This window comes from Meriones unguiculatus, chromosome 5, assembly GCF_030254825.1.
Source record: "Meriones unguiculatus strain TT.TT164.6M chromosome 5, Bangor_MerUng_6.1, whole genome shotgun sequence".
Taxonomy (NCBI): Eukaryota; Metazoa; Chordata; class Mammalia; order Rodentia; family Muridae; genus Meriones; species Meriones unguiculatus.
In genome coordinates this window covers 1,563,635-1,582,981 of record NC_083353.1, presented here as the reverse complement: position 1 = coordinate 1,582,981, position 19,347 = coordinate 1,563,635, and the positions used below count along the sequence as shown (strand labels likewise).

General features: G+C 41.4%; 1 protein-coding gene across 5 annotated transcripts in view; it reads right to left on the bottom strand.

The window, feature by feature from the left end:
• The window catches only part of Paip2b (poly(A) binding protein interacting protein 2B), a 61,315-nt gene that overhangs the window by 4,607 nt on the left and 37,361 nt on the right, over window positions 1-19,347 (bottom strand). For 2 of the 5 annotated variants that reach the window (XM_060383459.1, XM_021641707.2), the window contains 2 exons: window positions 8,555-8,702; window positions 1,277-1,453 (listed from right to left, as the gene is read on the bottom strand). In XM_060383459.1, the coding sequence (XP_060239442.1) occupies window positions 1,277-1,453; window positions 8,555-8,702 (325 nt within the window). The other 3 variants (XM_060383462.1, XM_021641708.2, XM_060383460.1) reach the window with 3 other exon arrangements.

Below are 19,347 nucleotides of genomic sequence, written 5' to 3'. Positions count from 1 at the left end.
TCAAAGCAAGCTATAATTTTATTATTTTTCAGGATTAAAAAAAATTAGTGAACATGCAAAATAATGTTTCATTATAACATAATATACATAGACATTACACTGGCCCTAACCCTGTCTCTCATTCCTTCCCATACCAATGGTCACCTTTCTGCTTTCATGACATATTGCACTTTAAAACTTATTTCCAGGCTAGGGATATAGCTTACTGGTAGAGTATTTGCCTAGCATATGCAAGGTTCAAATCCCCAGCCCTGCGGAGAGATAAAAGCACATGGAGAAAGAGGAGGAAGAAGAAAGAGAGGAAGAGAAGAAGAAGGGAGAAAAAAAGAAAAAAAGACATTTAAACTTTATTTTTGCAGTGATTAGGAATGAACCCAGAGTCTGATACATGCTAAGTATGTGTTCCACACCATAGCACCCTTCTGGGTAAGACTTAGGGAAAGAAGGACAATTTTTTTTTTTTTTTTTTTTTTTGGAGACAGATTTCTCTGTTTTAGTTCTAGCTGTCCTGGAACTCACTCTTTAGAACAGGCTGGCCTTGAACTCAGAGATCTACATGCCTCTGCCTCTGGAGTGCTGAGATTAAAGGCATGCACCACGACCACCCAGCTAGAAGGCTGTATTGTTCTCAGAGGCTCCTCCTTCCTGCTTCCCACTTCATTATAGGATAGTCTCCTGAATGTATAAATGATACTCATTCCAAACAGCATTTCATGCCACTGAACAAATTAGCATGGTGAAAAACAATATTCCTTTAAAACTAGCTTGGATACCAAATCCTCTATTTTTCTCATCTTTCTGTGACCCTTGTTGTTCTTGTGAATACCCTGAGTCTTGGCTCACTCCAGGGCATAGCCACTCACAAGCTATGGATCACTCACAGAATTCCAGCCACGTCAAAACAGAAGGCAAGGAACTCACTTCCCTGATTTAACTGAAGTGCAAACTAGCCTGTTGGGAGTGTACTCTTCTAACGGAAAGTTTTCCTAGCACATGATGGAATGTTAAATACAAACAGTGAAAGAGAAAGACAGTATCAAGTGATGTACTGAAGCCCAACTCAAACTTCTTTCCTTTATCCCAGTGCAGATCATCAAAGTAAATGAAAGCTGATTATTATAATTTCACAGAGCTGGGGACCATTTAAGGGGTGAAGACATAGTAGCTCAGGGGCTCTGGAGACTTAATGTAGGGTATAGGGCCACACAGAGCATCTATGACTCCAACTCCCATATTCTTTTCGGATGTCACACGGGGAACTAGTTAAGGCTCTTACCAAAATGTCTTCAGATTCATGAGTGTCGCTGACTGACAGTCCACTGAACTGCTGCTGTAAATGTCCCACAGCCTGAGGCAGGTCTCGTGCTGGAATGAACCAGTCCTGGTCCTCTTCATCTAGCATCTCCTGGAAGCAGCGGTCCAAGAAGTCTTGCTCCTGTAGCTCTTCTTCTACCTGCCAACAAAGAGGAAATCTCAGAGGTACTATCCCAGAGGATGACCTGTCCCAGGTCCCCAGCCGTTCCCTTTAGGAGTCCTCAGTCTGCAACTCGGAAGAGCTTGGAGAGCTCTTGGGCAGGAGAGCTAATGTGCTTCTGATAACTACTGTGGTTGAGATGAGAATGTTCCCAGTTGGCTCAGGTTTCTGAATACTTGCTCTCTAGTTGGTGATGCTGTTTAGTTACGGACAGCACAGAACCTTTGTGTTGTGGAGCCTTGAAGGAAAAAGGATGTCACTGAGGACAGGCTCTAAGATTTCCAGCCCTAGCCCAGTTCTCGTTCTTTCTGCTTCCAATTTGCAGATAACATGTCATCAGCCAGCTTCTTGCTCCTGCTTCCAATGCTTGTTTGTTGCTGTGTCTTCTCAAACATGATGTACTGACTGTAATTCCCCAGAACTATAAGCTAACATAGTGGCTTTTGGTTATGGTATTTTCTCATAGGAACAGAAAATTAATAACCGTAAAGAAAGAGTTTAGTTAACCAAAATGGCAGGTCTTTATGGACACACTATTATTATTACTTTTGGTTTTGATTATCTTGCTTTTATTTTTTATCCTCCATTTTTATGGTGGTATGGAAGATCATTTTAGCTTGGATTCTTTCTTTGATCTTGTCAAAAGCATTGTTTCTAGTCAGATGTGGTGGCATACAGTTATTCTAGCACTCAGGAAGCAGAGACAGGTGCTTGGTCTATGTTCTAGATACCCTGATTCAAAAAACATAACAAAATTCTTAATTTTCCCATTTACAGGGAATATGCAAAAGACATAGGAAGTATGTAATTGGTCTGCAACTTGGATTCTGAAAATTAAATCAAAACCAATATTAGCTCCTGACCCACTTTTCTGATAATAAGAACCCCAAAGAAAAACACAGAAAAATACCTTCAGAACCTTAGAGGGATACAAAGGACACTTTCTGGTGCATCACCAAAAATGCATGTGACAATACAAAAGTGACATTGTACAAGAACACTGGATATTTAAACTACTCTGTACTTCTTAAACACTGTCACAAACTTAATTAAAGAGATGTAAGACTTTCCAATTCCTTTGCAGACAGTGTTTACTCTGTAGATTTCAGTCACTTCGATGGGCCACTCCATGCCTGCCAAATCTCTTTCCCACCTCCTGCTGGGTAATAGGTTCATAGCTCATTGCCTCCACAAATAAAATAGATCAAACAACAACAAAAATCACCTCAACTGTGCCTCGTAGGTTCAGAAAAATCACCAATATCAAGTTTTTTATTCTTTCTGTTGTTCTGTTTTTAGACAGAGTTTCATATATCCCAGGCTGGTCTTGAACTCTCTGTATAGCTGAGGCTGGCCTTGAACTTCTGAACCTCCAAAGTGCTGAGATTACAGGCATGTTCTATTACCCAGCTTAAGAAAAGCAAATTAAATTTATAATTGTCCAAATATTTAAAATCTCATAAATTATATGGTTATGAAGCTCTTAAATAACAATAAAGCATTTCTAAGCCTTGAATGTATAGCTTTGTGTTTTGAAATGTCTGGTATTTATTTTCTCTATCCATACTCTATTTTCCTCAGTCTGTGCCAGAGCTGGACGAACTATGTATACAGCTTAAGCTGGCTGTGGATGTTCATCAACCACCCTGTCTCAGCATACCAAGTGTTAGGACCACAGGTATAAGCCACCACATTTCTGCTCTCCGTTCTCATACATACTCCCTTGCTCAAGTATTTTACCATTGCTGTTTCTTTTAGGACCTTGCCTAAAAGTATCTATTTCTCTTATAATAGCAGTATTCCATTTTCTTTGCATAAGAGTTGGGAAGTTAGCACTAACAACATTAAAAAAAAAGAGAGAGGAAAAAGAAAAAGAAGAGAAAGAAAAACAAACAAAAGACCCTGAGTCTCAACTCTGAGGCATGAATGAACATCATGCCTACTCTGACTTTAGTTATTAGACATTCATGGGGAAATGACTGGAGCTTACAGGAAGAAAATCCTCTGGTTAGAGAATATGCATCTAGAAGACCCTTAAGACCCAACGGAGCAGTCCCCTGATAGACATTCCACGTCACGTCTTGCCAGTGGCACTATCCTACAAGTTGTATAGAATTGGTGTTTGCCCTCCAACATACTCAAATGTCTTCTCTCTATATGTCTCTATAATTTTAGTATTAAATTATTACTATTAAAATTATCTGAGTGAGAATATAAATCATTCACAAATGTAACTTGTGTTTCTTAAAAGAATTCTTCATTTTCTGAGTTATCCTTCTTTTAAGACATTTTATTTTCAATGGAGGGTAAGTGCACATGAGTGCAGGTAAATAAAAAGGCCAGAAAGGCACCAGATCCACCGGACTGGAGTTACAGGAGGTGGGGGCTGCCATTGTAGGTGCTGGAAACCAAACTCCTGTCTCCTACAAGAACAGCAAGCAGTCTTATCTGTAGTTATCTTTTCAGCCCCTTGAGTTGTACTTCCTGAGATCACATCTGTTGTCTGTCTGGGTCAGGCTCTCTGTATCTGTTCTTGCTGACTCTACTTCTGCAGTGTTGGGATAACAAGTACGTACTATCATATATCACTATTTGCTGAGATCCCAAACAAATGATATTTCCTTATTGAAAACTTAAGTCTCCTCTTCAGATGACATTTTAATCTGGTTCTAAAAGCTTCATATCGTTCAACATCTTTTTTTTTTGAGACAGAGCCTTGAACTCCTGATCCCCTTACTTCTAACTTGCAAGTGTTGGGATTATAGGCATGCACCACCATGACCATCCATCAGCGAACATTTCCACCACAAAAGACCCATGATAGGACTGGGGAAACCACTCAGCAGATAAGTGGTACAAACATGAGGACCTGAGTTTGGATCCCCAGCACTCGTGTTAAAAGCAAGGTGTGGTGGTGTGTACCTTTAAACCCACTGTCCAGAGGCAGAGACAGAAGAAATGTGGAGACTACTGGCCAGGCAGTCCAGCCGCTCACCAGCTTCAGACTCACTGAGAGTTCCTCTTTAAAAACTAAAGTGGAGACTGAGAGGAAAAAAACACACAGTATTCACACTTGGCCTCCACATGCACAGGGGTGTGTACCTTCCGCCCAAACCAATGACATACTAGTGTTAGGGATTACAGCTTTAAAAGGTTTTAGTATGTGTGTTTATTGTTGGAGGGAGATGCCCATGTGTCACTGCACACATGTGGATGTCAGAGGACAACTTGTGGGAGGGAGCTTGTTCTCTTTCTACCATGTGCGTCCTGGGGATTGGACTCAGGATATAAGGCATAATAGCAATTGCCTTTATCAACTGAGCCATCTCATAGGACCCATGAAATGTTTTTCATACCATGGATTTTGAGGTGAATCTTATGGTAATGAAACTGTGGCCTGGAAACCTTGATAAAGTATCTTCTTGTCTTACCAATTTTAATATGACATTCCAGAATGAGATATGCAAGAGCAGCAAGGGCATGTCAGCCAAGTGCTGTAGTAGGCTCCACCACTAACAATGGTAGCAGCAGTGTCAGTGGGGGCAAGAGGGCAGGGAAGAACTCTGCATAACCAGCAAAAAGGATGGTTGGTGGAAGTATGGGGAAGACAGAGACCCATGGAGGGCAGAAGGGAAGAGGGAAGGAGAGACTACAGGTCCTTGAGAATTTAGGAAGATTTAGAAAGTCAAGCCTTTGGCTTAGAAGGCAGAGCTATAGATTCTAACATGAGCTATAAGCCTCTGGATGCTAAGGCCATACTCATTCTCTGAGTATGTTGAGCCTTTATGAACACTAGAAGAACCATCCTGTTCTGTTAATTACTGGTCCCCAAGATCTTGTCCCTGCTCAGATGAGCACATTCTCAAGTATACCTGTCGTGTAAACCTTGCTCCACCTAATTTAAAGCTGATTTGTTAACTGAAAATGCTGAAGCTTGGGATTTGGCAGAAGAAAGGGAGGTGGGGTTTGGGGTTCGCAGGCTGAGATTGAGGGATCACAAGGAGAGGAGGAGGAGAAGACAGGATCAGAGGATAAGGAAATGGCTGGTGCCATGGATTAGCATAGGAAAGGAGCACATGGCCAGATCATCATGGATGGAGGAGACAGAGAACATTAGTAAGTATTTTGGGACCATGGATGGGAGGTAACTCAAGATTGGGGCAGGGAGGTAAAGTTAGTTTAGAGGGTTAATATTTGCAGTGCTAACGACGGTAAAGGCTATTTTTTTTTTTTGTCTTTTTTTTTTTCTTTTATTTTTTTTTATCAGTTACATTTTATTAACTCTGTATCCCAGCCATGTCCCGATCCCTCATTCCCTCCCAGTCCCTCCCTCCCTCCCTCCCTCATCTCCACCATGCCCCTTTCCAAGTCCACTGATAGGGGGGACCTCCTCCCCATTCATCTGATCCTGTTTTATCAGGTATCTTCAGGACTGGCTGCAAAGCCCTCCTCTGTGGCCTAACAGGACTGCTCCTCCCTTCGGGGGTGGGGAGACCAAAGAGCCAGTCATTGAGTTCCTGTTAGAAATAGTCCCTGTTCCCCTCACTTTGGGAAACCAATTGGTTACTGAGCTACCACAGGCTACATCTGAGTGGAGGTTCTAGGTTATATCCATACATGGTCCTTGGTTGAATGTCAGTCTCAGAAAAGACCCTGTGCCCAGATATATTTGGTCCTTGTGGAGCTCCTATCCTTTCCCAATCAGACTAACTCCCCTTCTTTCTTATGATTCCCTGTACTCTGCCAAAGGGTTGGTCATGAGTCTTTGCTTTGAAAACACTGCTAGTTAGAGTCTTTCAGATGCGCTCAGTAGACTCCTGTCATATGTTCAATGCACATCCCATCTGTCTTTCTAAATGAAGATTGATCATCTTACCCCATGTCCGCTCAATTGATTATCTTTTTTAGGTGTATAGATTTCATTATGTTTATCATATCTTATAGGTCTATATAAGTGAGTATATCCCATGTTTGTCTTTCTCCTTCTGGGATATTTCACTCAAAATGATCTTTTCTAGATCCCACCATTTGCCTGCAAATTTCATGATTTCCTCCTTTTTGATTGCTGAGTAGTATTCCATTGTATAAAAATACCACAATTTCTGTACCCATTCCACCGTTGATGGACATCTGGGTTGTTTCCAGGTTCTGGCTATTACAAATAGAGTTGCTATAAACATGGTTGAGCAAGTGTCCTTTTTGTGTACTTGAACAAACTTTGGGTATATACCTAGCAGTGGTATAGCTGGGTCTGGAGGAAGCACTATTCCTATTTGTCTTAGAAAGCGCCAGATAGCTTTCCAGAGTGGTTGTACCAGTTTACATTCCCACCAGCAGTGGAGCAGGGTTCCCCTTTCTCCACAACCTCTCCAGCATGTGTTATCGCTTGAGTTTTTCATCTTGGCCATTCTGATGGGTGTAAGGTGATATCTCAGGGTCGTTTTGATTTGCATTTCCCTGATGGCTAATGAGGATGAGCATTTCTTTAAGTGTTTTTCTGCCATTCGATATTCCTCTGTCGAGAATTCTCTGTTTAGCTCTCTTCCCCATTTTTTAATTGGATTACTTGGTTTGCTGCTTTTCAGCTTCTTTAGTTCTTTATATATACTGGATATTAGTCCTCTGTCAGATAAAGGGTTAGTGAAGATTCTTTCCCAATCTGTAGGCAGTCGTTTTGTTTTGATGACGGTATCCTTTGCTTTACAGAAACTTTTCAGTTTCATGAGGTCCCATTTATTGATTGTTGCTCTTAGAGCCTGTGCTGTTGGTGTTCTGTTCAGGAAGTTGTCTCCTGTGCCAATGAGTTCTAGGCTGCTCCCCACTTTTTTTTCCAATTGATTTAGGGTATCTGGTTTTATGTTGAGGTCCTTGATCCACTTTGACTTTAGTTTTGTGCAGGGTGATAAATATGGATCTATTTTCATTTTTCTGCATGTAGACATCCAGTTGGTCCAGCACCATTTGTTGAAGATGCTGTCTTTTTTCCATTGAATGGAATTGGCTTCTTTGTCGAATATCGAGTATTCATAGGTGTGTGGATTTATTTCTGGGTCTTCTATGCGGTTCCATTGATCCTCCTTTCTGTTTCTATGCCAGTACCATGCAGTTTTTATTACTGTTGCCCTGTAGTACAGCTTGAGATCAGGAATGGAGATACCTCCAGATGATCTGTTGTTGTACAGGATCGTTTTGGAGATTCTGGGTTTTTTGTTTCTCCATATGAAGCTGAGAATCTTTTTTTCAAGGTCTGTAAAGAATTGAGTTGGTATTTTGATGGGAATTGCATTGAATCTGTAGATTGCTTTTGGCAGTATGGCCATTTTCACAATGTTAATCCTACCAATCCATGAGCACGGGAGATCTTTCCATCTTCTGATATCTTCTTCGATTTCTTTCTTCAGAGACTTGAAGTTTTTCTCAAACAGGTCTTTCACTTGCTTGGTTAGGGTCACACCAAGGTACTTTATGTTATTAGTGGCTATTGTGAAGGGTGTTGTTTCCCTAATTTCTTTCTCAGCCTTTTTGTCTTTGGTATATAGGAGGGCTTCTGATTTTTTTGAGTTGATTTTGTATCCTGCCACTTTGCTGAAGGTGTTTATCAGCTGAAGGAGTTCTCTGCTTGAATTTTTGGGGTCGCTCATGTATACTATCATATCATCTGCAAATAGTGACACTTTGACCTCTTCCTTTCCGATTTGTATCCCCTTGATCTCCTTTAGTTGTCTTATTGCTCTGGCTAGGACTTCAAGTACTATGTTGAAGAGATATGGGGACAATGGACAGCCTTGTCTTGTCCCTGATTTCAGTGGGATTGATTTAAGTTTCTCTCCATTGAGTTTGATGTTAGCTATAGGCTTGCTATATATTGCCTGGTAAAGGCTATTTTATAAGCTATAACACGTGTCTGTGTCTTTATTGGATTGATAGTGGGGTTAGATAACACCAGCGTAATAATTATAGTCTAATACTAAACATTTATTAGGCTGTATCATTTAAATTTACCACAACACTGTTCCTACAAGTACAGCAAAAGGTTACAGTAGCTCACTGGGATAGTGACTACCTTCTACCTTTGCCTACCTGTCTATTGAAATCCTCTTCATTCTCCATCCACATGTATTCTGCAAATGGGTTTTCCTTTTCCTCATGCCCATTTAACCCTTGGTCCTCTTTGCATTTCACATTGGGTGACGTGCTTGTTGTACTGGATCCATTCATTATGGAGATTCTAAATAGATAAAAGGAGACATAAAATAAAGGACTGAGGAAATATGAATCTAAGCTATCCATATCCTTCCAAGTTGTAGGCCAATGACTTTAATGAAGATGAACACAACTGTTAGTCTGCAGCTGCTATGACATCAGTCACATCTATGTAATTACTAAATAGAAAGATGTATAGTTATTTAAGAATGGAGAGGCGTGGGGCATGGCGGCTCACACCTGTTACCTCAGTACTCAGAGGTTGAAGCAGGAAGACTGCTCAAGTTTCAGGCTAACCTACACTATTGTGAAACCCGTCCTACACACAATTCATGAGCGGTGAGGTTGGAGGGTTTACAAACAAACAAATTCACTGTATTGCTAAGCAAAAATGCTTTACCCACTGAGCCATCTCACTAGCTCTTGTCTGTAGCTTTTAAAGTCATACATGGGCTGAGTTTATAGTGCAGTAGTTCATCTCTAGCATGGCAAAATTAACAAGTGAACTAAGGTGCATATGTCTATAATTGTTTTCTTTGGCTTCTATATTAGTTACTTTACATACTACTGGGACCAAAGGCAGCTTAGGGAAGGAAGGGGTTGTTTTGGTTCACAGTTTCCAAGTACAGTCCATCACGAGGAAGGCATGGTGATAAATATGTGAGGAGCTTTCACACTGCACTACAGTCAGGAAGCAGACAGTAAAGAATGCTGATGCTCGCCTTTTTCCTTTTTATTATTCAGTCCTGAATCCTAAGCCCACAAATAGTGCTGTGCACTTCTAATCTAGAGACTCCCTCACTGACATGCACAAAGGTTGGTCTCGATGATTCTAGCTAGATCTCAATCACTATGAACTGCCACAGCCTCAAATTCCATTTGGTATTTTTTATATCATATGTCTTTTTTTCTATAGTCATCACTCCTCCCTTCCTCCTTCAAGATGCTGTGCCTGAGAGGCACTGTTAATGGTATTCCTTGGTCCGTTTCATATGCATAAATTTTCCTCCAATTAGGTTCTCTACATTTGAGAAACAAGATGGTTGGGGCTGGAGACATGGCTCAGCAGTTAAGAGCACTTGCTGCTCTTTCAGAAGACCTAGGTTCAATTTCCAGCACCCACACAATAGCTTACAATCACCTGTTAACTCAAGTTCTAAGGGTTCTGGCACCCTCTTCTGGTCTCTATGGGTACCAACCACATCTGTGGTACAGACACAGATGCTGGCAAAACACCCATATACATAAAAATACATATTATAAAAAGAAAACAAAGACAAGGTCTACACATGCTGCCATTCATATGCCAACTAGCCAGCTTTTTTAAATCTTTTTTTTCATAATTTTATTTTAAACAGATGTTTAAGTAGGGTACCAAGTAAGCAACACATTTGTTTAGCATATTGTAGACAGTGACAGAAGAAACCAATGCCTATTTCCAAAATAGGCTCAGAGGGAAGGTACTTTCCTTCCCCCAGGAGAGGGAATCCAGCTTACTGTTGCTGACCCTTCCATATGCCATGTGTGAGGACAGAAGCCTGCTCTGAATGCCAATGCACCTGTAAGAAAATCTCTGTGCATTCTTATACACAGAGACCCCTTGGGAACTAGGCCTTGCTGTGCAGTAGATTGTGCAGGGCTGCCATTCCCAAGGCCTTGCTGGTAGCTGTTTATAAAAGACAGTTACTTCTGCTCACGAATGCAGAAACCATCCAGTGAAACAGAATTGTTTTCTAAAAATCTACCTTTGTCTAAAATAAATAAATAAATCCCTGTACACATAATTGTAAAGCTAAAAAAAAGACAGCAAAAAGAATAACTATCTGCTGTAGAGCAAGACAGAACATGGTAAACTGCAGGACACACTTGTTCATGAGAAATCAAGCACAACACGGGTGTGCTGGCTTCTGATTTTATGACAGGCCCATCTTGGTCTGTTTCATCCATGGTTTCTGGCTCATAGAACCACAGCCTTTTGGTTCAGTTTGGCTTCAGAACAGTAAGGGTCCATGCAAGACAGTCCTTTAACCTTCTCTTTCTCCATAGTTGGGAACAGAACCCAGGACCCTGCACATGAAATCACGCACTTAGCCACTGAGCTGCACCCCAGCCCTGGACAGTCTCTTGTAATGCTGAGGTGCTTTAGGTGTCAGGAACCACAGTCTTCCTCTGCCCTTTTCTCCTCCCTGAAGGCCCTAGAAACTAAAATGTCTTTTCCCCTAGGCAAGTAATCAAAACAAAGATATTTCTGAGCTTCCCATATCTTTCTGTCTCAGGCTGGCCATAAACAAATTCTCAGATCTCGTAGATTGTTCATAAAACCCATTTCAATGGAGGCCCTGTCCCATAGTTGGGAGGACAGATTGCTGCAGAGGCCAAGAATCTGGATAGACAGGCCCCGCTGGGTTTTCCTATGCAGTCTTCTAGTATTAGGCCACACCCTTTCTGGTCACACTGTTACAGGATCATCCTGTTCTAATCATGCTTTTATAATGAAGCCTTCATAAAGAACCCATAACTTCATAAAGAGGTGGGGTTCAGAGCATTTCTGCACAGCTCAACATGTGGAAGCTTGTAGGAAATTGAATAAGAACTCATTCACAAGCTGGGAGGGGTGGCTCCAGCCCCACAGGAGTGGGAATTCCTGGGCCCAGAAGATTTCCAAACCTCATCCTACCAATTTCTGTCTAGCTACCTGTTTCCTGTTGTTGTCATCTTCTTTCTTTACTCTTGTATTAGGGGTCTCATTATGTATCCCTGGTTGGTCTGAAACTGCTTATGCAGTCCAGGCTGACCTCTAAACTCACTGTAATCCTTTGCCTCCGTCTCCCAGACGCTAGGATCACAGGCATGTAGCACCAAACCCAGTGGTATTCGTCTCCTACAAAACAGCCTTTAAACTAAACTAGTAAACACCAGTATTCCCCTGAGTTGTGGCTGACCAGTAAGCTAAACCCAAGGGAATGACAACTGACAGCCAGGCGGTTATAAGTCTCAGAGGTCCGCACATTCCAACTGGTGTCTGAATTGGGGAAGCTCTATGTTGGGACTGAGCTCTCCACCTGCAATGTCAGAATTAAAGAGCCCAGCTAGTTTCTGCTTTCCAGAGGGAGACAGGCACACACATTTTGAGATCATAGAAGTGGTCTGCAAGAAGCTGGTTTTGTTTTCCTTTAGTATCATAGAACTATAGAACTGAATAGAAATCTTAAAAAAAAGGAAAAAACAAAAAGTTCTTGCAGTAATGTTCACACACTACTGATATGTATTTTATATTCAAACTGCAGCTTCCATTAAGTGCAAAGTTGGTTTTTCCAAACAACAGCGATCTATATAACTGTATAACACAACCATATAACTATACAGGATTTTAAAACAAATATACTACTATCACATCTCTATTCTGACTGACCAGACATAATTCATCCAACCATATTGAATTTCTTTTCCGGAGCTGGAGACTAAACCCAAGGCCTTGTATATGCTGGGTATGTCTCTTACCACAGAGCTACCACCCTAGCCCTCGACTACAATTTAAGAGATTTCACAAGGTGAAATAACCACCAGGGAGGGCACCAGACTGAGAGTTAATTCACTTTTCTGTGTTACAGGTTAGTTTAAGAATCATACTATTGGGTAAGTGTGAACTGAATGTATCCCCTAATTGTTCTTAGTAGCTAGCTGGGAACAGGTGTCTGCTGGAGACTGCAGCTCCTTGGGAAGCACACAGATGTTGCAATGTGGGGAAGCGATGTGGTGATGTGAGACCACTACCCTTAATATCGCTGTCTTCTGAGCTTCAAGCAGCATTCTGTCCACAGCTCTTCCCAGCTTACCACCAACTGCTTCTGGTCATTCCACTGTCAGTTTACATTGTTTAACATGACCTCTCTCACACCAAGGCGCACTCTTATCAAAGTCTAATGTAGTGGGGATGAAGAAAATATGTCCAGAGCTGTCAGAGACACAGAAAATGTTAAGTTCCATAAACCACAGCTCTGTCACAGAGCTGCCCTGTGACAGGAAAGTGAGCCGCTAGTATGTAAACTTGGAAGAGCATCTTCCCACAATCAAGCTTTGCCAAGCTGACAAGCCTGCCTGCAACTTCATGACAGACTCTCAAGCAGAGGCACAGGGCTAGGCCACTCCCAGATTTCTCATCCACAGAGTAAGTATCTGCTGTTTTAGTTCCAAGTAGCTATGTGGTAACACTCAGTGCGAAGCAGGGTAGTGCTTGAGGAGTGCTTCAAGATCAGACCATACATGAGCGAGATTTCAGGTGTGATGTTGATGAATAACATCCAGCCTTGGTCTACACTGTATTAACAGAAATCCAGAAACAATATAAAGTTATTCTTTCAGTTTTTTTATGTAGCAACAAAATATTTGACAAACATCTTAAAAGAGGAAAGGTTTATTTTGGCTCATGATTTCAACGCATTGCCAGTTGTTTTTATGCCTGTACCATATAGAAACATCACAGAAGGACACGGGGGAAGAAAGCTGCTCACCGCATGACATCCAGGAAATGAGGAGTGGGGTGGGGAGAACGTGGAGTAAGACAAACCCTTCAAAGGCGTACTTCTAGTGACTGACCTCCTCTACGCCCGATAACCCAACGATAAAGAAACTCAACAAGTGTTGACCTAATTACCTCAACAGTGATACTAGTTGGAGAACAATTCTTCAACACATGAGCTTCTGGGAAGATACTTTACATTTAAACCATCAACAAGAAACAAGCTGAAAACAGCAAAAGTCATTATACTACAACTAGAGAAGACAGCAAGTGCAGGGTGTGCCCTGTCCACAGAAGGCAGGAACATGGAGGCTGTACAAGATCTGAATGACCACAGTCAGGGGTTTAAAACAGCGGTCTCAGCTCCCAGCTATAATGTGCTTCAGGATTCTTTTTCCCCCTTTTCTTTTCTTTTCTTTTCTTTTCTTTCTTTCTTTAAAAAAAAAAAAAAAGACAGGGTTTCTCTATATATCCTTGGCTGTCCTGGACTCACTCCAGGGTGGCCTCGAACTCACAGAGCTCTGTCTGCCTCTGCCTTCCCGAGTGCTGGGATTACAGGCATGGGGCATTGCACCAGCTTTTTTCTTCAGGACTCTTAATATAGGTAGGACAGTTTAAAAGTACATGCTTTATCAGTTCAACACTCTGAACTTACACAACTCCCAGAGCAGCATATTCACACCCAAACCCGGCCGTTCTCCGAACCAAACTGAGTGTATGTATACACATACACATCCGTGATCAAACCCAGAGTCTCTTGCATGCCAGGCAAACGCTCTACTAACTGAGCAGCATCCCTTGCTTTTCAGAAGCTATAATCTGCATTGGACCACAGTTACAATTTCTCCATGAAGAATATTTAGAATCTTTGAATGAATTACTATTTAAAAAGTTTACTGAAGAGTTAATTAAAGCAATTATATTTTTTAAAACAAATTCCTGGCTTTAATACCTGGCATCACATAAAACAAAACTAGGTGTAGTGGTATATATTGTAAATTCAGCATTCAGGATATAGACAGGAGAATTAGGAGTTCAACATAATATTTGGCTACTTGAGAAATCTGTAGCAAGCTTGGGCTGCATGTGAGCCTATATCAAAGTGTATGCATGTGCACAGGCCGGCACACACACACACACACACACACACACACACACACACACACACACCATTCTATTTTCCAGTTTCGTTATTCCATTCAGGCTGGCTAGCCAAATTTTATTTTGAGTTGGCACAGTGCTGCATGTCTTTAATCTCAGCACAGGGATGAGGAAGGGACAGAGAAGGCAGAACTCTACAAGTTCAAGACCAGCCTGTTCTACATAGCAAATTCTAGGCCAGCCAGACATACACAGTGAAACCTTGTCTCTCTCTTTCTCGTTTTTCTTTTTAAAATTTATTCCAAACATATCCTTTTTGAATTATAGCTTAGCAACTCAGGTTGTTAGCTTAATCTATTCATTCATTAAAATCTAAGTCTAAACTGGACGTGGTGGTGCATGCCTGTAATCCCAGTACTCAGGAGGCAGAGGTAGGTGGATAGCTGTTAGTTTGAGGTCAGCCTGGTCCACAAATCGGGTTCAGGACCGACAAAGCTACACAGAGAAACCCTGTCTTGAACAATGACCGTCCCCCCCCCCCCAAAAAAAATCTAAGTCTATTTAGGCTACTCACTGTCTTGGTAATATACATAGTCCCTGCTTGCCCTGGTGGTACTTACATTCTCAAGAGAGAAATGAGCAATAGTTAAGAGTAATTATAAGTCAGGTGTGGTAGCATATGCCTGTAATTCCAGAACCTAGGAGGCAGAGAGAGGAAAATCATGACTTCCAGGCCAGCCTGTAGCAAAACTCTGCCTAAAAAGAATTATTTTAGTTTGTGAGATAAAAGAAGAAATGAAAGGACTATTTGAACACTCAAGGTGGGGGTAATCTGATTTAGGAGTGGGCAATTTTATTCATACCTAAGAATGTAAGTTAGTTAGCAATGAGTAGAAGCATGTTCAAAGACTCATCCAGGACAGAACTTTGGGGAACTCAAAAGATAGGCGTGCACACTGGAGGAACATGAAAAGAAAGAGGTGAGATAGAAAGGTGAACGTGGCCAGAACTTACAGGATCTGAGACCACAAGAAATATTTGGAGCTTTATCTTAAAACCCAAAGAAGCCATTATAAGGAATTCTCAGCCACTAAGTAAAACGGTTCAAATTTTGTTTTACTGTGTGGAAACTAGATTAGAGCTGAGAGCATAGGACGAGGAGCATAGGACGAGACCCATGTAACTGCTAACGCTCTAACCCTGGTGCTGCTTAGGCTATAATGGTGGCAGTGAAGAAGCAGAAGACTTCAAACTATCTGAGGAGGGTTTTATGCTGGGTGTGAGAAGTCAGGGTGAGGGAACCGCCGAAGACCCAGGTGGATGGTAGTCACTCACTGGCTACAGAACTCTGAGAAGAGTAAATCTTTCTTAGGTGGTGATGAGGGGCAGCTAAGAAATGCGATAAGCTCAATATGTTAAACATTCAATGCCTCCAAACTACTGAAGTGCTGATGTTAAATGGCTTGGCTATATGTAGCAAGAACAAAAGTCTGGCTAAACACAGACAGATGGGGTAATCATTTATATAAACTGTAATTAAAGACATTACCTAGAAAGAAAGAGCAAAGCAGATAGAAAGAAGACTCAGCTCTGATGTGTGCCAACACCTGAAGGAATCAGGCAGAGGAAGACAACATGGAAATGAGTCTGAGAAGCAGCTGAGAGCTGAGAACAGACAATTCCAATACAATGAGGTAAGTGAAAGGCCCCCAACCAAAGCTAAGTCCACATACTAATCTAGAATCTGTATACACTATCTTATTTAGAAAAAGGGATTTTGCAGATATAATTAAACGAAAGTCTCTGAGACAGAGACCACCTTCAGTTCCCCACGTGAACACTGAGAAGTGTTCCTATAAAAGAAACACAAAGAGGGGCTATTTTCAGACAGAAGGAGTGCAGTGTGAACAGGGAGGCAGAGGCCAGGGTGATATCCCTTCAAAGAAGGCAGACACCCAGCAAAAGCTGGAAGAGGCAAGGAAAGAGCCTTCCCTGAGCTACTGAGCGACTGCGGGCCCCAATACATTGGTTTTGAGGATTACAGGCCTCTAGAACTGTGAATCAGTTTTAAGCCCAGTTTATAGTAATTTTGTCATAGCAGCTGTAAGACACATGCCCAATAAAATGTCTATGGATGTTGAAGACTGCTAAAAAGTCAAAAAAGTAGCTGAATGGGTGATGATGGTACACATTTTTAATCCCAGTGCTTGGGAGGCAGAGGCAGGCCGATCTCTCTGAGTTCCAGGCCAGTGTGGTCTGCAGAGCTAGTTTCAGGACAAAGTTACATAGTGAAACCCTGTCTCAGAAAACAAACAAACAGCTGAGAAGTGTGTACAGAAGGATGGGACATGGAAGTTGTTTAAGAACTGAATGAGAGCTGTCTCCATGAAGAGAAAGGAGGGGGAGGCCAACAGTGGTGGGACAAACGGCAGGTGACACTGAGAGACAACTTCCAAAGGAAGCAGCAGGACTTGGTGGGATCCAGAAAGGAAAGAGGTCAGCAGGAAGTTCTATCTTTATGCTGCTAAGGTCACTGCATGTTTAAGTGACGGTGAGAGGCTCTAGGGGAGAAAGAAAGGATAGTCTAGGTCTTAGGAAGGCAGGAGGGTATGTTGTTGCTGCTGCTACTACTACTACTACTATTGTTATTATTATTATTATTACTATTATTATTATTATTATTCAGGGTCTCACTGTGGCTCTTACTGGCTAGGAAATCACCATGCACACCAGGCTGGCCTTGAACTCACAGAGGTCTACCTGTCTATGCTAGGAGTAAAGGGGTGTTTGTGAACCACCATGCTTGGCCCAACTGTTATTTTTGGATAGCTACCATATTCCCATGATCTAAAATCCAAATGCCTGGGATTCATACTGGTAACAGACAGTGGCACGGTTAGAATGAAATCAGACAAGAGGAAGAGCATATAAAGGGAGATCATCTACTACAGAGCCACATAAGACACTCCAACCTTTGGCAGTACTGCCGATATACAGCTGCCAGAAGACCCTATCAGACTCCAGCTTCCTGGTTACCTTTTGATTTCTAATTATTTGTAGGGTCATTTCCATACACATGCTTGCATGGGCACACACACACTTTTTTAAGACAGGGTCTTACTATGTAGCTCAAGATGGCTTTGAACTTGAAATTCACCTGCTTCATCTTCTCAGGTGGTGGAATCAGACACATACTATATAAGGTTCAATCTGTAGTACTAAAAGAAAGAAAAAAACACATTTGTAGCCTGGTGTGAAGGCTTACAAAATTATCTCAGCACTGTAGAGGCCTAAGGAACACGGAGTGTGAAGGCAGCCTGAACTACAAAATGAAGCAGTCTCAGAAAAACAACGACACACAATTTGACAAGTCTTTTATGTAGAACTTGTATGTGTATTTCTCTTTCCATATTTTAGTCCTTCCTTCTTAAACATACAAACTCATCATCTGGTGGGGGCCCAGGAAAGACAAGAGCAGGGGGAGTGGCTCATTTTCTATAGGGTGGGCAGGATCAACAGGATATGTGTACAGAGACTGAAATACCAAGTCCCAGGTACTCTAATCAGAATGATCTTGTCTTCTACATTTCCATTTTTATAAGTGGTTTCATAGACCTTAGCAGAACACAAGAATGAATTACCCTGTTGGGCTTTCCTAGTCTGACTACAAGACGCAAATACCCCACTGGTCGCCCTCCCCCAGTGCACTTACAGAACAGCAGTTACAAACACTGTTAATGTGCTTGTCAAAAACACAGGAAACCTAACTGTCCTGTAATTACAAACTGACAAAGCCAGGCCTGTGGTACTGGCCTATAATCCCAGCTACTCAAGATTAAAAACTCAAAGGCTGCCTGGACGATAGTTGACATTAAGATCAGACTGAGTAACTTTGTGACATACTGTTTCAAAAAAAAAAAAAAAAAGTATAAAGAGGACTGGGTATATAGTTTAGTAATAGATCCTTGTCTATCGTGTGAAAGGCTGGCTTCAATGTATACTATTAAAAGAAGAAACAAACCAAAACAGAAACAACAAAATACAACACCTTCAAAACTTGCTGGTTAAGATATCTGTGGTGGCTGGGGTGGTGGGGCACGCCGCAATCCCAGCACTTGGGCAGGCAGAAGCAGGCAGATTATTACGTGTTCAAGGCCAGCCTGGTCTATAAGCGAGTCCAGGACAGTCCTACACAGAGAATCCCTATCTGTGGTAGTACATGAATGTAATCCCACCACCAGAGAAGATGAGGTAAAGGGATGGCAAATTTCAGGTTATGTTGCTCTACACAGCAATACCCCGTCTGCTCCCCTGAAAAATCAAGACAAATCAAAACAAAATCACATCCCCAAATAATTACTAGTGGATAAGAAAGTCAAGAAACTAATAGAAATCACTTATGTGATTCCTAAGAGTAAAATTTAACAAAAAACAAAGACAAATTACAGAGGCAGCTTTTAAAGTGAAGACTCCCAAATTAGAAAGACAATGAAAGTAAATGGAACACAACCTCTTTGTTGATGTTACAATGCATCCTATTAAAGATCTATAATGAGCCTTGTATTGACAGACTGATGCAGACCCTCTGGGAAAAATCATCACCTTAAGCTTTAAGGTAGGTCCCTGAACCAAAGCCAAGAACACAAAACATACAGAATTTTAAAAGCATTTGATAAGCATCAAAAAAAAAAAAAAAAAAAATTCTAATCTAGGCTTCTCAGTTAGGAACATATCAGTTAGAAGCATTAACACACACAAAGAGCATCCCCTCCCAATTCTGCTTCGTTAAGAGTAAACCAACTTGCTACAGATTATTCCATGGAATAGAAATTCTAGTTACTCTAAATTCTACAACAGTTCCCAAATTGGTGTTCTTCAATACCAATCTAAGAAAAGCTTTGAAATAAACAAAACTCCATAGCTCAGTGGGTACAACACTTGCTGTGTAAAAACAAAACAAAACAAAACAAAAACTGAATTCAATCTCTAAGGTCTACGTAAAAAAACAAAAAACAGATGCAGCCTGCTTTTCTTTACAAGTTCTGTGTTT